This window comes from Zeugodacus cucurbitae, chromosome 2 (assembly GCF_028554725.1).
Source record: "Zeugodacus cucurbitae isolate PBARC_wt_2022May chromosome 2, idZeuCucr1.2, whole genome shotgun sequence".
Classification (NCBI taxonomy): Eukaryota; Metazoa; Arthropoda; class Insecta; order Diptera; family Tephritidae; genus Zeugodacus; species Zeugodacus cucurbitae.
The window spans coordinates 49446078-49468065 of NC_071667.1; the positions used below are offsets into that span (position 1 = coordinate 49446078).

The 21988-nt window shown below is 32.9% G+C and overlaps 2 protein-coding genes and 1 non-coding gene across 4 annotated transcripts; 1 reads left to right on the top strand and 2 right to left on the bottom strand.

The window, feature by feature from the left end:
• The first annotated feature begins 16 nt into the window (after positions 1-16).
• LOC105215674 (carbonic anhydrase 2) lies at positions 17-13148 on the top strand. Of its 2 annotated transcripts, none has more exons than XM_011189703.3 (7): positions 17-373; positions 7888-8000; positions 9024-9114; positions 9503-9774; positions 9966-10116; positions 12555-12634; positions 12702-13148. In XM_011189703.3, the coding sequence occupies exons 1-7, from the start codon at positions 328-330 to the stop codon at positions 12876-12878; spliced, it is 930 nt and encodes a 309-aa protein (XP_011188005.2). In that variant the 5' UTR covers positions 17-327; the 3' UTR covers positions 12879-13148. The 2 variants fall into 2 exon arrangements, with proteins under 2 accessions (XP_011188005.2, XP_011188004.2); XM_011189702.3 differs by lacking the exon at positions 17-373 and adding an exon at positions 7606-7809.
• Positions 4629-4700, bottom strand: Trnac-gca (transfer RNA cysteine (anticodon GCA)). Its single transcript has one exon. It is a non-coding gene; the product is annotated as a tRNA-Cys (tRNA).
• Positions 13149-14811: 1663 nt separating the features above from the next.
• LOC105215673 (uncharacterized) lies at positions 14812-18869 on the bottom strand. Its single transcript, XM_011189701.3, has 5 exons — positions 18609-18869; positions 15754-15846; positions 15533-15689; positions 15295-15428; positions 14812-15220 (listed from the first exon to the last, which is right to left on the bottom strand). Exons 1-5 carry the CDS (start codon positions 18715-18717, stop codon positions 14874-14876), a joined length of 840 nt encoding a protein of 279 aa, XP_011188003.2. The 5' UTR covers positions 18718-18869; the 3' UTR covers positions 14812-14873.
• Between the last annotated feature and the right edge of the window lie 3119 nt (positions 18870-21988).

Consider the following 21988-nt stretch of genomic DNA (forward strand, 5'->3'; position numbering starts at 1 on the left):
AGGGTGGACGTTGTTTCGCTAGAACTTTGCATTTGACAACCTGTGCGTTTTCTCGATCAGCCGGCCAGTCGTTGTGACTTCAGTTGAGAAGTTGTCACCCGCCGGTGTGGTGCTATTACTCCGGGTCTGCTGCCGCTACACTTAACTGTATATTGGGTCTTACCAATATTTATAGTTATGTGCCTTGCTTTGTGCTAACTGTTGTTTAGGTGCTTTACTACTGATCACTTTCACGCGCGACGTTTCAGTTTGTCACAAGATTTCCCACTTTGACATTCGCAATTTATTCGACTGCAGTGTAACGGTGTTTTTTTTAATTAAATAAAAATGAAAGTGCTTTTGCTGTTGGCCACATTTTGTGTGATTTACCAAGGTAAATGTTTTATTTTTGTTGCACATAAAATCGTTAGCAATTCGGAAATGTAAATCGGCTGAGGTAAAAGTGCAAATGCCTTTATTATGAACAGCAGTGTATTTTTTGTAGTTGTGTAAATGAAGTTAGCATTGATTGCACAAATTTGTGTAGAAAAGTTGATTGGGTGCACCACGTGATTTGTTTATGTCATAAATACAATTGTTATTTGTATGCATTTGAAGTGATCGTAATATCGAAGGAGATGAGAACTGAAAAATATTTCCATGTGATTTATATATTTTTGTTACATTTTGAATCCTAATTTTGTAATATATTCATTTTTTTTCAAAAAGATAAAGAATAAAAAAAACATATAATAATAATAATAATAATGTAATAAAACTTAATAATATTTGAGTGTTTTAAGTTTTTTATGGTATTGAAATAAATGAAAGAAATATTTTGTTTTTGGATAAAAGTATTATAAAACAGTAGTCTTTCTAAAAAAATATATATTATTTTAAGTTTTATCAGTAATTAATTTGTAAAAAGTTAATTTAGTAAGAATTATTTTTTTGGAACTTGTTATTTGTACAAGGTGTGTTCAAAAAATAACGGGAATTTTTAAATTTACAATTGTCCAAAAATCCAATTTTTATAATATTTTTTATTTTTTATTATGCTGATCCATGCTCCTGAAGTACGTTCAAATCTTCAACTGTATTCATTGCTTCGTTTGTCTATAGCAGCCGCTAAGGTTAGACTTGGTTTGTGAATCCTTTGCCAAAACAATACGGTAACAATGTCTAGCCTCCATATTAGCCAAATATTGCTTTTTATAATTACAAAAAAATAAAGAAAACCTTACAAGTATCCGAAAGATCGCTAAAAACGCAGCGGCTATCCCAAGAATCGAAATGTTTCGACGATCGAAAAAACGTTGGCATAAGTGAATAATATCGAATGGGGACTATTTTCAAGGCGACAATATTAATGTATAATATATTCTTTTAAAAACGAATAATTTCCGTTTTTGAACACACCTTGTATTCATAAAAATTTTCCTAATATGTAATGGAATGAATACATTATTTGGACTTCTTACTAAAATGAAACGATTTATTTCACTATTTAAACAATTTCGAAGCCAATATTTGATTTTTTTCAATTATAAATATTTTTATATTACTATAAATTTTTTGTGAGGAGAGGGAAGGTCTTATCTGACCGCAAGTGATATTTAAGCCATTGTTAGGCCAATTGTGCATCTAATCATAATAAAATTTTTAACACATTTTTAATTGGCCTCACTTGACTCAATTAGCGTTTATTTAGTATGCTCATTGTGTGCATTCTTGTCATACAAATGCTGTCTGTCAAATGTGACATTTCTTAAACGCCGCTGTCAATATTACATACGTTGTAATTGTTTACATGTTTAGGCGTATGTCTAAAGAATTTTAATGATACACACTTCAAGCAAGTTTCATTGTAATTTTAAAATTTATCGTTTCGTTATTCAAAAAGAGTAAGCACTCAGCTAATGAGCACACATCAGAACAGTTAATCTATTTAAATTAAAGATTATACAAAGCAGACAGAAATTCATAATATGATAGAAATTACGAAATTATATTGGTGTTATTATACATATATCCAAGAATAAAATGTAATGAATTCGATGAATTAGGGTGTAAGTCCCCCAATTTGATTTGAAATATTTTATAGCTTTTGAAATTTAATTGTTTAAATTATGAATAATAAAGGTGACACATGCGAACATTTCGTAATGATTTGATGATTATCTGCTAAATTGAAAACTAAACTGTGGTTTTATCATATAAAGTATTATCTACTAATGTTAAATATCAGTGAGATTACGTCAATGGCATGGAGTGTATATTTTTTTTTTAATTTGCAGTGTGCAATTAATTGTCTCTTTTATTATGACTCAGTTAATCTTGATTATTTTAAGGAATAGTCTTTCGAACATTCAATTTATTTAATCTGAGCAATGAAAAAAAAACTTTAATAAATGTTATAAATAAAACAATAGAGTTTTATCATTAAATAAAAGTATTATTACTTTTTCTATAGATAATAATATAGTAATTAATACAGTTCCAAAGTACATTTTTCAGTGAGAATGTGAAAAAAATAGTCGGAACCTATCTTAGTGCTAAAATTGTTTAAAAGAATCTTAAGCACTGAGATAGAAACGTGTAACCTATTTCGATTGACTTCATTACTCCTCTAAATACTCCTGAAAAATTAGATTCTGCTAAGGTTAAAATACATGTATATCTATAGATTTTTTCTACAATGTACAATAATTTAGCTATTTTTTTTGTAATTTGACATAATACAGTCACTGCATTTTTCAAATTATCAATGCTTGCGCACTCATATCAAATAAGTCACATTTTCTTTAACTTAAAAAAACCCGAATTAATAAATATTTTCATGTTAGTGTATATATATACACACATACATACATATTTATGTAATATAATAAACAAAAACAAAAACACAGCAATTTATTTAAAATTGCCCGCTAAACTTCAATAGAAAACGTGATACTTGTTGAAATATCTTTTTCATATTTTGACGAGTTAACAAACTTAAATCACTTTACTTCAAAAATGCCAAAAATAGTATTTATGATGACATTAAAATGTCATAACATTGCTAAATACACAATTCGTGCAATAATCTCCACTTGTGGCGCAAATATGTATTTCTTATCAGTCAGGTGTTTTGCTGCTGCAGAGTAAACAGTTGTGTGTCGAAAATTTGCAGCACAAAGATTATCTTCCTGTTTATGTTTGATAAAGTCGAAAATATAACAGATGACTACGTACAAATACCTAAATATTGGTGTAAATAAGTAATTATATATTTTGTTTTTCAATTAAGGCGGCTTATATAAGATCACTAATGAATGTTTGTTGTTTGGCTGACGTCAAATTAGCAATTGTTTACAAATAGTATCAGTGCGAATGGCTTTTATATATAAGGGACAGCAGGTCTGACAGCTCTATTACTTCTTTTATTTTTCGATTTTGTAAAATAATGAACTCACAGGAATATAAAGATAGCGTTTTAAATGTAATGATTTTATTAATGAGTGAAAAGAAGTGAAAAGCAATATAATCATTATATACATATAATATAGCACTCATAAGATAAGAAAAACAAATTGCACGCTATTCAGTGATTATTACATGTGACAAACGAATTCACACATTGAAATTACTATTATTGTAAATTAAATTAAATTTTCACATCCGATTGCTAATTGTTACTCAAAATTTATATGTATTGTTACTCAATTAGCAATAACAGCGAAAATAAATTTGTTTTATTTTGAATAGAAATTTAATTCTACATTTATACATAAATATTCATAAATGTTCTAGAAATGTTAGAAATAGAGAATCGTCTGATAACTTTTCTTGATTGGAGTTGACAGAATAGACCACTCGTTCGTGGCGCCATTAATGAAAAATAGTGACAACTTTGCTTACGAATAAGTTTGGCAGTTCGGTTCTGCTGTATTAAAAAACACGAAACAATTTCATAATCGGTAAGATATAAAAAGTTATAAACGAGTATAAATTTCACTTGATGTTTGAAGTAACATGGGAATGATGGACGTGAATTATATTTTCTATATTTTGGTACGTTATGTCAGCCGCTATCTCTCAGTCGTTCTCTCACATTCTTAGAGATTTTTGATCCAAGTCACATACTTTTTGAAAGATTTATGGCATGGTATATATTGAAATTTGAGGGCTATAAATTTGTCTCGGATAATTCTGTCTACCAAGTTTTATTGGAGTTTCGATTTTTGATTTAAAGTCCCTTTGACAGAAGATAAGTTTGATCGCTGTCATTCTCATCTGTTTTATCTTTGTTGTTTCAAAAATATATATGTATATGTATATGTGTATACACACATATAAGGAAGATAAAAATTAAATTACAAGATTATATGGGATATTAATACATGTATTTTATTCTTAAACTCGAACTTGATGTCAATATTATTTAAATTTTTTAAAATTGTTATACGAATTTTTCATAATAAAAATAATAATAAATATCCAAAATAGTTACATTGCCATTTTTAAGTACTTATAAACTAAATGGATACCACTAAGTTCAAGATATACTTATTATATATATGTCTATGTATATATTACTATCTTTGGAGTTCTTAATTTTGTTCTTAAAAACCTTTGGGATTCGAAAATCCAATCACAAAAATATAAGGGGACACCCGGGTTTGAACCGGGGACCTCTCGATCTGCAGTCGAATGCTCTACCACTGAGCTATATCCCCAGTTATTGTATAACACTGCGAGCAAACATTTCAGTCACCGACCAAGAAAACACCGGAAAAGAAAACATCAAAACGCTAATAATCAATATTTCCAGCAAGAATGCGCGGGCGGCGTCCCAAAGCGGGCAGTTTGCATTCAAGAATGTAGAAACAAACAATCTGTGAAAGAAATAAAATAGAAGTGTTGACTATCTGCAAATGTGATAAAAATGAAGTGGCGTAAGATGATTTATTGTTCTTTTTATATGGCCAATTCGTAGTGAGAAGAAGTGATTTAGCAATAACTTCATTTATATAGCTTATTAACTGGATGATTTAAGTAGATTTGCGGCAATTTTCGAAATCATTTGTTTTTTTTTAATATTCGAATATTTAGTACACAATGTTATCATAAATTCTTATTACTTTTATATATGAATATACAAGGTGGTTGCCACAAGATAGTTTCTTCATAAATTTTGAATGAAAACTACATTTTGTTTGTCGAAATTTATGTACATAGTTTGTTTGAAAAAACATTTTCTATTTTTTATAGACCTCTTTAGTATTCTAAGACCCTACTGTCGCTTCCTGGTCTTGTTTGTCGAGTGGTTTTGTGTTAAGGACCTTGCGTAAGGGCTAGGGACCTAAATCGTTAAAGTATAGATATTACCAAATTTATCGCATGAGACAAAGTTTTCAATTTCACAAGAGCATGTTATTTAAATGATATTATAGAAACCATATTATATGAGATGCTTCAATTTGTCATATATTTCACCAATTTTCTTTATATTAATAATAAATAACTTGCTGCCACAAGGTCGACAGTAACTCTCTAATAAAAAATAGTAAACAAAAAAGTTTTTAGTTAACTTCTGGCAACTCTGTATTGAATTAAGACTGAATGTTATGAAAGTGTCGTGTCCGTCGTATAAATAAATAACCCTTCATATCAATTGCTGTACGCAAGGCTTTGATATTAATGTCAACTGATAACAGTTTACCGATATAGCTGTGAAAGAAACGACGACAACGAAGCTAAACTGTTAAGAATAGAAAAGCTTTAAAGTAAACAATAGTATAGTTACTACACGTGATACAATTTGCACTGAACAAAGCGCAAATATATATATACCTACAAGTGCACATACTTCTGTACCAAACATACAGACATACGCTTAACTAGCCAACTGTTGATCGATGACGGTGATCAATTCTTCTGTAATACATTGATTACTAATTTATTTATTGTTTAATGCCAAACAGTGTCTATGGACAATATTGGTGTATTAATGGGTTAACGCTAGTTTTTCGTTGACAACGAAATTACATGTAAAATGTGTAATTTAAAAATTTGAATTATGAATTACGACTGTACGAGAAAATCCCTTATTTGATTATAGATTTACATTCATGACATTTTAAGCGTTTGAATTTTTCTATTAAATAATTAATTCCAATATAGATGTAAGTCGGCAAGATCAAATGTAAATTCTCTTTTTTGTAACCGCTTTGTATAAAAAACATTTTACTGTTCGAATTGAAATTTGCATAATGATAACAATACTTTTTAAAATATTATGCTTGAGAATTCGTTAATTTTCCCATATACCAAATATAAGCCACCTATGCCTGATGTTATACCAAAACAAGTAAGGAAGGGCTAAGTTCGGGTGTAACCGAACATTTTATACTCTCGCAATTTATTTATTTAACTTTATTTATATTATATAATACACAAATTGACCCACATATTCGTCATATATATTGTATAAAGTCCATTGAAAGTTGGAAACCATAATATTAGGTTAGAAGCACCGAGGTGCTCGTGTTCGATATATGGGACCTTAAAAACCTATGGTCCGATTTCGGCGATTTTTAGAATGGGGCTACCACACTATTAACATAGTATTTGTGCAAAGTTCTGCAGCGATATCTTCACTAGTACTTACTTTATATATTGTAAAGTTAACGATTCAGATCGTCTTCAAAGTTCTGGTATATAGGAAGTAGGCGTGCTTGTGAAGCGATTTGGCCTATTTTCACAACATATCATTGGGTGTAAGGAAACTATTACAAACCAAGTTTCATTGAAATCGAGTAGTTCTTGAGATATGGTTTTTGGCCCATAAGTAGGCGACGCCACGCCCATTTTCCATTTTGTAAAAAAATCTGAGTGCAGCTTCCATCTGCCATTTCTTATGTGAAATTTAGTGTTTTGACGTTTTTCGTTAGTGAGTTAACCCACTTTTTGTAATTTTCAACCTAACTTTTGTATGGGAGGTAGGCGTGCTTATGATCCGATTTCTTCCATTTTTGGACTGTATTAGGAAGTGGCTAAAAAAAACGACTGCAGAAAGTTTGGTTTATATAGCTCTATTAGTTTGCGAGATATGTACAAAAAACTTAGTAGGGGGCGGGGCCGCGCCCACTCCCCCAAAAAAATTACATCCAAATATGCCCCTTCATAGTGCGATCCTTCATACCAAATTTTATTTCCATAGCTTTATTTATGGCTTAGTTATGGCACTTTATGTGTTTTCGGTTTTCGCCATTTTGTGGGCGTGGCAGTGGTCCGATTTTGCTCATTTTCGAAAGCAACCTTCCTATGGTGCCAATAAATAAGTGTGCCAAGTTTTATCCAGATATCTCAATGTTTACACAAGTTACAGCTTGCACGGATGGACAGACAGACGGACGGACAGACAAACATCCGGATTTGAACTTTACTCGTCATCCTGATCATTTTCATACATGTACATAATATCTAACTATATCTAACTTGTTTAGTTTTATGACTTTCAACCAACCGTTATGTGAACAAAACTATAATACTATCTTTATCAACTTTGTTGCTAGTTCCTTCTTTTCTTGTTAAAACGGGTATATTATTTCCTCTTTTCTATCAACTTTCTGACACAAATTTGAAATATAAGCAACGAAGTTCGAAGAAAATCGTAAACAATTTACGCAACATCAAAATAAAAAAAAAATTTAATCAAAATTTTTCACTTTTCGATATCAAAATTGTTTAAGTTTAATATGGATATACACGCTTGGAGAAGAATGCTGCAATACATATTGCCTATTGGCATCATTGGCACTGCAGCTTGGGAGGCAAAGCGCTGTACAATTAACTCCATCAATTCGAATAATTATTTGTTAGTTTGTGTGATCTTTAATAACAATATTTTTCCAATTTCAGCAACCTCCGCTTCCCGTTTTGGCTATTCGGAACCGAACCAACGACGTTGGGCTCGCCATCATGGACACTGCGCGGGCAAGACGCAGTCACCAATCGCAGTGCACTCGTCTAAAGTAAATATGACAGATAGTTTGAATAATTTATCAGTGGAAGCTTTGCAAAATTTAGAGTTTGGTTCGAATATTGTAAATTTATTTTCGTCTTATGAGTAACGTGTCAACTAATGGAGTAAATGTAAATACAATAAAAAATAATGTAAAAAGGAAATGCTCAAAAATTAACTTAACTCCTTCTTTGAGAGAAGCTACTTATTACACTCTTGTTATTTGTAAATCCTAAAACGAAATGAGTTAGATATAGGATAAAATGTTCCAAAGTGATCACGGTGACAAGACGAGTTGAAATCTGGATGTCTATCTGTCAGTACGCCCGTCCGTCCGTGCAAGAGATAACTTGAGTAATATAATTCAGATATCTTAATGGAACTTTTTACACGTTTCCCTTGGTCCCATAAGAAGGTTGGTATTGTAAGTGGACCATTGCCACCCCCACAAAATGGCGATAACCGAAAAGCTATAAAGATCTATAACTAAGCCATAAATAAAGTTATGAAACCAAATTTTGGTACAGAGAATTACACTATACATGGATGAATTCTGTTTGTGAGCGTGGCCTCGCAAGTTAAGTTAAGTTTTTCAAAGAAATTAGGTTCATAAAATTTTTTTGAATCCCAATGGTATAGTTTGAAAATGAGCCAGATCGGTTCACAACCACCCTTTCTCTCTTTATACCATAGTTTTGAAGTCTATATAATTGACTGTTTATAACTTTTCAAGACCTCAGATATCGAACAAAAGAACCTCAATGTGGCTAATTTTTGACAGAAAATATCGGTAAATATCTCAGATATTCCAAAGGAATTCAAAGGAGTGATATGTATTTCTTATAACAATGAAGATGAAAATAATTCCTAATCTGACTAAACTGACAGAATTATGAAATAGTTCAGAAACAGTTATTGTTTTCCTAGAAGTTAATATTCTAAGGCAGAATCTTGCATTGCAACAAAATTTTTAAGATAAACAAATTATGAAACGTACCGTAATTTATAATATAAATATTGTTTTATATTGCAGTCCATTCCACTGAATATGCCAGCTGTAGACATGATTGGTTATCACAACTTGTTACCAAACCCATTGGTGATGGTTAACAATGGTCATACTGGTGAGTAAAAGAAAAAAAAAATTTCAAAACTTTAACAAATTTTTATAAATCCGTGCTTATATGGAATAGCGGAGTAAGAGAATATGACATTTTAAAGAATATTTTATAAGTCATAAATCGGAATTGGTGCTAATTTACTCTAGCAAACGTTTGCGATTCAAAATTGTAAGTCTTTAACTACTTTTCCATAAGACCTTTCGTCAAGGACACATATTATTATTGAAATATCATTCAGAATCACCTATACATACTACATGTGCATTTACAAAAATAATCCCTGAGTTAATATTCAAAGCAATTCAGTGTACTCTTCAATACAATTCCAATCTCTATTCATAAATATTCCGTGAATTTTCAATTTCATGATTGACTCTGCTCTACTCCACAGTCGCCATCAACATACCTAAACTCACCGATGAGGAGAAGGCGAACGCTGATTTTATGCCATACGTGCGTGGCGCTAAGCTGCCGGGCGAATTTGAAGTGGAGAGTGTGCACTTCCATTGGGGCGATAAGAACAATCGTGGCGCTGAGCATGTGATCAACGACATCCGTTACACCATGGAAATGCATATTGTGCATCGCAATAAGAAATACGCAACACTCACCGATGCGTTGGAGTTTGCCGATGGTGCTGCTGTGCTGGGATTCTTTTTCAATGTGAGTTGATTGAATGCATAACGGTTTGAGTGGATGGACGAAGTGTGACAAAGGAAATGAAATCCTGACTTTTTGCGTTGATGTTATGACTTTATTGCCTGTTTTATTGTTTGCCTATTTAGTTTCACTTTTATTTTTGCCAAAGGGATTTACTATTGCTTATTTTGATTAACACTTTCCTTCGCTTACAGTTAGATGAAGATGAAAGCGCAGGCTTGACGTCGATTTGTCGCCACTTGCATTTGATACCGGAAGCCAATGATGCTGTCAATTTGACGATTACCTTCTCATTGTCATCCCTGATTGCCAATGTAGATGTGGATAAATTCTATACATATAAAGGTGAGCAAATTGTTGACCTTAATGAATTTAGAATCTAGTGTTGGAGAACTAATATGTTAGTAATCTTGAGTTTGGGATATACGATATTTGATTAGAGAAAAGCAGAGTAGTTTTGTCGGAAATTATAAATTGATCGTCTTGATTTCGTATTGATATTCCTATCATCGAAATTTTGTAGGATTTTAGAAAAGTTGAAATATTTTACTACGTAACACTTATTTGATTATTTTTGTTTCTTATGATTTTTATATAAATTTCATATAGAATTCCATGTTCAATAAATTCGATATTTTAATGTAGACTTTCCGATGTGTTCGCATATTTTACATATTTTAAGTTTCGAGTACACATACTTTTATTACTCGAGTAGGTCCAGATGTGTCAAAAAATAAATTTTTTCTGAGCGGTTCTTTTAAAATACTCTAAAATAAGTTTTGAGACTGTGATTAAATTTTTAATAAGCCAAAATAATTGTTGAAAAATTAGAAAGTATGCCCTCAGTAAAATCAAACGATAAAAATTGCGTTAGCTGAGGCTGTTCTAATAAGCGGTATGTCCCGTTAGTACTCTTACTGGAGGTCTTATATCATTCCTTTTAAATTTCAGTAATCGGCATTTGCGGCCCATATTCCATTCAAGCCACGTGTGTCTGCTTGTTGATCAGGTTAAGGATTGCTTAGACCGAGACACAGGCAATTCTACGACATCTTTGCCGATTAAGTGTTTACAAGTAACCAAGGGCATGTATAATCTCTATTTATAAGGTTCTAATTGTAACGTCGTGCCTAATTTGTCAAGGTTCATCTGCTTTACAGTTACCTGGAATATCGCTGTGTTCTGAAACCCTGAGACTTTAGTGATTTCAAAGCCTTTCTTGAATATGTAAATCAAATCGAAATATAATGTCTATATTACTTCATTAATCCTTGAGAATATATTTTTTGTTCACGACTGATCCTCTAAGTTTCTGAATAATCTCCTTCTGAAACCAATTTTTGTTCTGCTCATGGAAAATATACGCTATGATGATAGATTATTACTTTCTCTCTTTGTATTTTGTCATAATTTTCGGTAAAAAGTATTTCTTGAAGTGAATCCCTAATATCACAGGCCATCTTCTGTATCCAATTATCCGTTATGAAAGTTTAAAAATGTCTAACAATTTTGTAATGGTATTTGTTTACTTGGGTCTTGCGTTCAATTGGTATTGCTTTTCCCGAGAGTGTACTGTACGTATTTCTTCAGTGGTACTTCTAGAAGAGTTATAAATTAAAAAAAAAATGAGCACGAGTCACAAACTTTACAAATCGCATTGGCATTGGAAAAGTTTTATTGAATTTTTGTTAGAGGACACCGAACAATGCCAGCAATATCATAAATAAAGTTTACCTTAATGATAAATGTGTAAAATGTCTTTGCATTGTGCATATTTTCTTTTTATATTGGCTATGTTTCAATGAAATCTTCATATTTATTAGACGGACTGTTAGAATCGCCTAATCATACATATTACAAGCATTAACTTAATGTAAATCTAATCGAGTACAAGTGTAACTCAAAGGTTAAACTCAGTGTTACACTAACAACTATTCAGAGAGGAAGTCACTTTATGGCCTAACTAATGAGATAACGATCGGGGAGATGTAAAAGTTGTAGCGAATTGCCTAATATGTACTTCAGTTAAATATCTTATTAAGAAAGTTTGCTTCAAATACCTTTGACTCGACATGCATACATACGTACATACGTATGTACAAAACTCCATATAGGCATGCGACATTATCGAATAACTTTACTCAGTCAGATTAATTTAATCAGATTAAATTGACGCACATACACAATTACACACCAACCCATACATACAAACAAACAATTGGATGTGTACATAGCTTATATTATATAACTTTGAATGAAATTTATTCAAGCGCCAAACCATACTGAACATTGCAAGCCAGTTGGCATGCCAAAACACGCACAAACACACACACATATTGACAATTATTGCCATTATTAGCGCAGAATTAGCAGCATAGATGGAATTGTACAGAATTCAATATGCATACAACATCACCGTGATATAATCGAAATCGGTAACGGAGCGAATGTACAATAGAAACACATACCTTTGTGAATAGGTGTGTAAATAAGCACACAGTGACAGATGTACAAGTGCCAAACATAGCGCCGCCTATGAATACAAATTGACCGCCAAAATGTGTGGCTATAAAGCAGAAAAATGTGGGAATGATTGCAGAATGCTGCCAAAAGATTTTATTACTTTCGGTTATGAGGATGGATTGCTGTGCTTTGCATACAAAATTGATTGATTTAATTTTAGCTAATGAGCTAAATTTGCTTAACAAATACACACACAGATATTTTAACTCTATGTACGGAATGGTGATTTAATTTGCTTTCATATTATTCAATCATTGCAGGTTCACTCACGACGCCACCTTGCTCGGAGGCCATTACATGGGTGCTCTATCCCGATCCCATACCAATCTCACCGAAGCAGGTACTTACATTTACGGAAAACCATAGCAATATTAACCTTCTAAAGTAATACTCTTCTGCATCCACAGATCGCGCGATTCCGTCAACTGCAAGATACTCAAGATGGCGCTCTTGTCGATAATTACCGTCAATTGCAATCAATTGGCAATCGTCGCGTTTTTATGCGTAACGGCAATACGAAGCATACACACGTGGAGGCGTTGAAAAAGGAATTGGACTACAAGAAATGGGATTGGTACAACTGATTCGTTGGCGGAACACAAATCTCGTAGTGTCATATCGCTTGTAGCATTTCGATATCAGGCAGTAATTTTTCCTGCGTTTGCTTTTAAGTTAATTGATTATTCTATTTATTACAAATATACGTACTTAAGCGCATTCTTTATAAAGTTCGCTTGACGTCTGCTCATGTTTTAGCAATCGCATTTAATGTTTCTGATTTCACTCTTATTGGAGTTATATGCTAATAAGCGAATCAAATTGCATAAGTAATAAAATTAGAATTTTTAAATACACTTTAACTGTGTAAATATTTTCATATTTCTTAATTAATGGCATAATTGTCGTTCATTACTTTAAGCGGATTTACCTGAAAAACAAATCATGTGGTAGAGCTCTTCCATATAAGCTGACGCTTACTAAGTAAATCTGGGTAATTATTATCATTTAATAGTCACTCAACTTTAATTTCTTAGTACTTGGTTTCACATTTATTACAGTTTTAATGGATGAAATGCTTTCTATGTGTTTACAATGTTTACTTCGTATGACTTCATATCATTTCGTTTTAAATGTGTATAGTGTATTTGAAAAATCGTCGTATTCATACTTAAAGGCTTAAGTAGTTGTAAATGAATTTCGTAAATCACATCTCTAGTTTGGCTTAGAGAAAACGATCCAAGCTTATTTTTCAATAATGTTAATACTCCAATATAACAGACTTCGGGCATGTTGTAAAGTTTTAATAATATTGTATAGAATTCAAGGTTGATTGGAAATTTTCGGGTGATCCAAGTAGAGGTACTTTTTTCTGTGGCCTTTTTTGACAGATAACGCTTGAGTCGAGTCAAACTGTCATGCTATTTTTGTTCAGTATTGTGTGGCATTTCATCATGGAAAGACTTACGCCTGAACAACGTTTACAAACTGTTCAACTTCACGTTCCTTCGCGCGCTTCGCTCAACTTATGGTCAACATAATCGGCCCAGCGTGAAGTTGTTCCAGAAAAAACAACGGTTTGGTGTGATTTGTGCGCCGGTGGAATTATCGGTTCATACTTCGTCAAAAATGATGCCGCTGAGAATGTAAATGTCAATGACGACTGTTCTCACGTCATGATAAACGACGAGTTGATGTCTGAAATTGAAGCTCGTGATCTCGGCGATATTTGGTTTCAACAAAACAGCGCCTCATCCCACACATCGCAACTGTCATTGGATTTTTGAGAAACACTTCGGTGAGCAGATAACTTCACGTTTTGGGTCGGTCGATTGGCCAACAAGATCGTGTGATATCACACCGTTAGATTTTTTAATGTGGGGATATATAAAGTCTAAAGTTTATGCGGACAATGCTCGAACGAGACGAAAATTGGAATCAACGGATGGACTATTGGAGACGTAAAGAGATAACCTTAAAAAAGAAATGCTAAAAAATATGTTGCACAGTGGTTCCGCTCATAGACCAAAATCAAAAAACCTATCTCCTGATTTTTTGTCTAAATGTATACCGATGGCCTCTAAATTGTCCAAACTTCGTATTTCGTATTTGAAAACAGGGTTTTCCTAAAAATGTTACGGTACTTTCTAAAAATAGAGTAAAATGCATGAACAGCTGTACATTTTTAAAGCACTTTAGAATTCATCAGTGGAATGAAGGATAAAACAACGTTATTTCAAGTTCAAGTTTTTGATGTCGACTTAATTTTCACTAGGCCAATTGAAAGTACTTATTTTATGTGTATATCCTTATGAAATGAAATCCGATAAATTTAGAGCATTCAATTCGAATTAAAATCTTATTGATCTTTAATCTTCTTCTGTTGCTGGCATATTGCCATTGAAAAGAGACACGAAAGAGACATGATGATTTCAGAAAAGTAAAAATAAAATTTATCATGATTACCGAACAAAGAATCTTGCTCCGAAATGGATCGGATTTAATAATAATTTTAGCAAATTTAAAACGACCACTGTATTTTATTTCTTCTACTATTTACACATTATTCTATATAATTCACTTTACTTGTTCTTCCCTTTTCCGTACAATTCCTTCGAAGTTGGTATATCTTCAATAAAGAAATTCGCCGGTACTAAGTGGAAGACCTTCTGCAATATGTCCAACATGGTATTCTCCACAGTTTCCGTTATGAGCGGACGAAGCGCTTCGAAGAACTCACGCCAGTTTTCATTGAAGAAAAGATTAGTGCTGCGTTCCACCTCTTTGCTATTACCATTGAAAATATTTTCAAAATTCGTTTTTACACCGCCTGGACTCAAATCCATGCGCAGCTTAGTGACATTGTAGAAGGTGAAACCGCCTTTCTCATATAGGCGAGTTTTGGTGCGCATGAGTATGTTCAGTTTTTCTAAAGCAACATTTCATCAAATTAATTATAAAAATTACTTTTGTATAAATCATAAGACAAACGAATGAGTTTACCTATTTCGATGAACATATGACCGGCGCCATTCAATGGTATTAGTAGAATCTTTCCAGCCATTTTGTATTGACCCTCCAAACGTAGCTTCGGCACATAAACTTTGGTCTCCCAGCTGTAGTCCTTCTTACTCACCCTTAGTTAAAAACGAATATATGAAAATGATTTAGAATTAAAAAATTGTCTTGATTTAGCTGAAGTATAATAGTCAAAATAATCGTTTTTTATTTCGAAACTTACTTGCTCTCTTTAATAACTAAATCGGACAGTCCGGTCGCAGTCATTTCAGTGAGATTGGCATGCAGTGTCACAGCGCCTTGATTATCCTGTGCGAACTGTATTTCTTTTATCTTCAATGGGTCGAATGATCCAATTACTTCCGTTACTTCCGGAATCCCTTGAATTATTTAATTTTTTTATAGAATTAATGAAGTATTTATTAGCAAATGTAAAATGAATACCTTTGCCCAGCTGAGTCATCAGCTTTTGTATACTGGATGTAGAACATTTCACAAATTCCGGGTCATTGATACGGCAAGTTTGCAGGTAAGAGGCTGTAAATGAGAGAAATATTATTCTAACTATTTAAAAATATATACATATATATTATATGAACGGCATACGGCACCTAGCGAACAATTTAATTATACTCATACGATACTGTTTACTCAGAAAAATAATATCATAAAAATAACTGTTATTTATTGCGACATTTTTTCTAGAATCATTAAAAATAATTATGTGTGTGGTAAGCTTTGAATTCATTTAAATGCAAATATATGCAAATAATTTCCAGTCTAACTACATCATATTAGGTTAGAAATTGTTAGACATTTCCGTGAGTTATATTATTTGATTTAAATAGCACTAAAGCACGTTTTTATTTACATTATTAATTATTTTTGTAAAATTAAATACATTTTACTGCATTTGGTGACACACCTTGCTTTAAAAGATGCATATTCACAAATATTTGTATTTTCACAAGGTGTGGCATACCATTAACCCTGCATAACCAATGATAGTCGTTTCGACTAAAGTCTCAATTTACGACCGAATTATGACAAATGAACTTAGAAAAAATGTCTAAATTGAAGTGTGCTAGAGCACATAAAGAGTTGATATCCCTTTGAATAAATTGTATTATGGGTTAAATGCTACCCAAAACACTAAATGTTTAAATGGTTTGGAAACTACTGGTGTATACTTTACTTTTCAAAAATAAAACATACTTGCGATAAGAGAAGTCAAGGGGAATCAAATTTTAGGGTCTGGGGAGTTACAAACGTTAATATTCTAAGAGACATGATCGTTCAGTCGACAGCATTTTTAATATGGATCCTAATTGTAATCACCTTTAAAAATATGTCACAAAAGAGTTCTACTGGTATAAAATGTATACTCCTGGGACACAGAAAAGCCTATGGTCCAAGTATTTCGGCAAACTTTGATCCCGAAGTTCAATAACGCACAATAATTTCGTGTATTGATTGATTTTCATATGATACCGACTGAAACCTTCGGCCTGACCGTTGTGTTTCAGAACGCTTGGGACATTGTAGAAACCTACTACTAACCTACAATGGCTTGGGACGACTTTCACCCAGCAACCATCATTCGGCTAACTGTTAACCGGACTCAGGTGGTGAGCGATGCATTGTATAATCATAATATATATACAAAAATCACCCACAGCAAAATCCTAACTAAAAAAAAAACCTATCAAAAGAATAGTGGTGGAGAAAAGGGTTCTAATATTGGTACACGAAACGGTTTAAAAACACAAAAAAACAAAAACAATAATAAGCGTACAAACCTAATTCTAACAAAAAAAGTTGTCCTTTCAAAATTTCAAATCAAGTTAACTATGAAAATTACATTAAATTATGAACAAACATACAAAAAACGAAAAGACAAAACCACAGACACAGATTATATTCCGACCCAAAAAGACAGATAGACAAACGGACCCCGATTATATTCCGACTAATATAACCAAATAAAAAAAAATTACTAATAATTTACTAAAAGGAATAAATTTTGTAGTATAACACGGCAACTCGACATTGTAGTATTGGGTATTTTTTAGTACAATGCAACCCGAGTGAAGTGTCCATTGCCTTGTGTTGTTGTTGTTCATTGTACCAAAATCTGCATGACAAACCGCGCCAAGTGTCTTTTTAGTAGTATTTATCGACGTAAACCCTCGCGAAGTGTCTTGCGTTTTCCTTCAGCGTTTTCAATGACATTTTATGCTCACCCAAATTAATATACCGTTTAGGGTTTTACTGTGCTTGGCGAAATTCGGCCAACCATTTACGGTTTTCGTTCTAGCTAACATTTGATATTACTCGTTAACTTAAAACACTTTATTATATGTTATTACTACTAGGTCGCACAATTAACTACTCAGCCTTGCTTTTTGTTTTGTGTTAAACTGGTGCATTGGATCAGCTGATTATGCAATTGGAATTGGTTTTAATATACATATTAAAAGTAGGAATATAATTATTTTACTAGAGTTTAAACGGAAGTATTTATTAGCCTCAGCTCGTATATATTTCAGCTTTGGACAAATACAAACAGTCAAGAAAAAAGTTTACATACATCTTCGATTTAGCGATTAGGCAATTATGTTCCGAAAATTGTCAATATTTAAGATCTTTAAGAAGAATGTAGTTTAAAAACAAAAATGCAATTAATTGCAATAACAAAAACATAAATAACGAAATCATAAAAATAACCAGGACAAATATCCAAAAATATTTGTTGTGAATCTTAGTAGCTGCTCCGCCTTGGTCATTTATCACTACTTGCAGATTGAAGGGGATTGAAGTCAAACTCTAGATTGGCAATAGCTTCCTACTTATGTATATCTTATTAATGGTTAATAATCTAAATATTGACATAAAGACTTAATTAATTTCCGTAACAGTTTCGCCAACATCGCATAATCGAAGGGTGTATATAGACTGCTTTCCTTGATTATATAACATTTTAAATATGATAAAACATTTTATGAATTTTATAAGAAATTATAATTCAATTTAGCTGTAAATGTACCACAGTGCGCCGAGTAAACAAGTGCACACTTTCATTGTCATATTGAAATTATATTTAATTGCAAAGTTACTTTTTTTATAATTAAACTAATTATTAGTTCAATGTCATTTTTTTAAATTTTCATATATCATTTATTTGCATGTAATTAAAGTAACATTCTTCTCATATATATTAATCCCAGTTATTTATTATTTACAATCCATTTCACTTTCTCAAAACAGTATCCTTTCAGCACTTACACTCAAGCACTTACGTTTCTCCGTGTAATAATCTAAGCTGTCCGCTACACTCACACAGGCAAACACAATTAAAAGTCCTTTCAACGCAGCCAATGTGCGTGTGTGTGCATTATTATACACCATGCTTGCTAACTTTTGCACTACTTTTGTTGCTGCTTTCTTTCAAGTTAGCCACACGAACAACGATTTAAATTAGAATGTAGAAGCGTTTTTGTAACGAGATGTTAAACGCGACTGTGGCTAATCTCGAAATGCTGCAGCACTTTTATAAACTCAATAATAACAATTTACTAACTTAACTGCTGTGCTATTACTCGCACTTACGTACTTAGTCACTTGCATACTTGTCAAGCCACTTGCGCCACTTATGCGCTTAGTTAGCCGGCCGGCTGTGCGGGGCTGTTGATGTGCAAAGGTTAACAGCAACTACATATATTCTAGGCAACAACATATTCATACATATGTGTGTTTGCTTGTATGTGCTATTTGTACTATATTATATTACATATTCACGACTGCTTACAAGTTTTTAATGAATTACTAGTATGAATGTAAAATATTTGACTTCATATGCTATAAACTTACAAGTCGCTGCTATTAAGTGCTTCATTACAATTTCTATTCTCAATCCAACTTTGTATACTAATGTTAAATCAATTGCAATTACAAGTATTGACTTGATATTGGCTTGTGGGATGGTTGTAGAAATTCAATACACACACACATACAAGGCGGTGTGACATCCATACACTTACATATATTATATGTACATATAGACAATGTAATGTGAAAATGTTTTTTAAAGCGGAAACTCAGTGTAAGGCTTGTTGTGTAAGTAATATATTGTCCCTGATTTTTTATTGCTTTAATTTTACTTTTTTTTTGCTATGCTTATGTGCAGTAATTTGTAGAACTTGTTTTAGAATACCATCTTTATAATTTTTTGTAACCTAGCGGTACTTTGTATTCGCCATAAAAATACATACTTACATATATACATTTCTACATTTGTATGTGTTCACATATTTTTATATGAATAAAAACAAATAATATTTGTATTCCTATAATTAGATAAGCAATTTTGGCGCCAATACAAATTTGAAAACAAGTAAGGAGTAAGTAAGTTCGTCAATCTTATATGACAGATTCAATGAAGACTCAAAGTTTGATCTTCGATAATAATATATACAGTGGAACTTCTCTAACTCGAATCACCATAATGCATAAAACAAACTTCGAGTTAGAGAGACTTCGAGTTATAGAATTTTCATTAAAACATATAAATTTTTAAAAAGCTCTAAAATAAGATTTATACACTATTTTATTTATTTACTTCGCAAAATTTTTTATGGACATACGTTAAAAGATGTTTTTTGTAATTTTGTTTGTTGTATTTTGCTATGGTTTGGCTCTTGACGTCTATATCCCATGCCTTTGTTAGATGATTTAAGCAATCAATAACTGCAATATTATATTTTTTGTTCGCCTCCGTAGGATATAGAGGAACTCTTTTAAAATTCTGCCGGGTTACAAAAATTTTAAATTTTGTATTATGCTCTGACCAAAAGGTTCAATTTATGGAAGGAAATGTATGAAAGTTGCCTTCTATTGCCACTTCAACAGTTCGAGTTATGGAGATCTTCGAGTTATAGAAGTTCGAGTTAAGGAAGTTCCACTGTATATTAAAAAATATAAAAAAATAATATAAATACTGGACCCCTTATAACATCTGATATATAAGCTTGACGAAAAAGTTTTATACACCATTGAATTAAGAGGATTATTTAGATTGTATCTATATTTTAGATTTTTTTATACTCTCGCAACAAAGTTGCTAGAGAGTATTATAGTTTTGTTCACATAATGATTGTTTCTAACACCCAAAACTAAACGAGTTAGTTATAACCCCCCCTGGGGTTATATATACCAAAGTGATCAGGGTGAAGAGTGGAGTTCAAATCCGAATGTCTGTCTGTCCGTCCGTCCGTCTGTGCAAGCTGTAACTTCAGTAAAAATTAAGATATCTTGATGAAACTTGGCACACTTATTTCTTGGCACCATAGGAAGGTTGCTTTCGAAAATGAGCAAAATCCGACCACTGCCACGCCCACAAAATGGCGAAAACCGAAAACACATAAAATAAAACACATAAAATAACGAAAAACGTCAGAAAAACTAAATTTCAAATAAGGCAGATGGAAGCTGCACTCAGATTTTTTTACAAAATGGAAAATGGGCGTGGCGTCGCCCACTTATGGGTCAAAAACCATATCTCAGGAACTACTCGACCGATTTCAATGAAACTTGGTCTGTAATAGTTTCCTTACATCCCAATGATATGTTGTGAAAATAGGCAAAATCGCTTCACAACCACGCCTACTTCCTATATACCAGAACTTTGAAGACGATCTGAATCGTTTATATATATATATATTTGGCGTAGGAACCGCTTTAAGCGATTATAGCCGAATCCACCAGAGCGCGCCACTCATTCCTCCTTTTTGCTTTTTGGCGCCAACTGGAAACACCAAGTGAAGCCAGGTCACTTTGCACTTGGTCTTTCCACCGGAGTGGAGGTCGTCCTCTTCCGCGGCTTCCTCCAGCGGGTACTGCATCGAATACTTTCAGAGCTGGAGTGTTTTCTTCCATCCGTACAACATGACCTAGCCAGCGTAGCCGCTGTCTTTTTATTCGCTGAACTATGCCAATGTCGTCGTATAAATCGTACAGCTCATCGTTCCATCGTCTGCGGTATTCGCCGTTGCCAATGTTTAGAGGACCATAAATCTTGCGCAAAACCTTTCTCTCGAAAACCCCAAGAGTCGTCTCATCGGATGTTGTCATCGTCCATGCTTCATCGCCATACATCAGGACGGGAATAATGAGCGACTTATAGAGTTTGATTTTGGTTCGTCGAGAGAGGACTTTACTTTTCAATTGCCTACTCAGTCCAAAGTAGCACCTGTTGGCAAGAGTGATTCTGCGTTGGATTTCAAGGCTGACATTGTTGGTGTTGTTAATGCTGGTTCCCAGATAAACGAAATTATCTACAACTTCAAAGTTATGACTGTCAACAGTGACGTGGGAGCCAAGACGCGAGTCTGCTGACTGTTTGTTTGATGACAGGAGATATTTCGTCTTGTCCTCATTCAACACCAGACCCATACGCTTCGCTTCTTTATCTAGTATGGAAAACGCAGAACAAACGGCGCGGTTGTTGCTTCCGATGATATCAATATCATCGGCATACGCCAGGAGCTGTATACTCTTGTAGAAGATTGTACCCTCTCTATTTAGTTCATGTAGTTCTGCAGCTCGTATTATTTTTTCCAGCAATAGATTGAAGAAGTCGCACGATAGTGAGTCACCCTGTCTGAAGCCTCGTTTGGTATCG

Coding starts and splice junctions, on each gene's coding strand:
- LOC105215674 (XM_011189702.3), top strand. CDS start 7,725: ATGGATATACACGCTTGGAGAAGAATGCTGCAATACATATTGCCTATT. Junction 7,810..7,887: donor AGCTTGGGAGGCAAAGCGCT/GTACAATTAACT, acceptor TTCCAATTTCAG/CAACCTCCGCTTCCCGTTTT. Junction 12,635..12,701: donor TACCAATCTCACCGAAGCAG/GTACTTACATTT, acceptor CTGCATCCACAG/ATCGCGCGATTCCGTCAACT.
- LOC105215673 (XM_011189701.3), bottom strand. CDS start 18,717: ATGGTGTATAATAATGCACACACACGCACATTGGCTGCGTTGAAAGGA. Junction 15,847..18,608: donor AGATTATTACACGGAGAAAC/GTAAGTGCTTGA, acceptor TCTCATTTACAG/CCTCTTACCTGCAAACTTGC. Junction 15,429..15,532: donor TTAGTTATTAAAGAGAGCAA/GTAAGTTTCGAA, acceptor TTTTTAACTAAG/GGTGAGTAAGAAGGACTACA.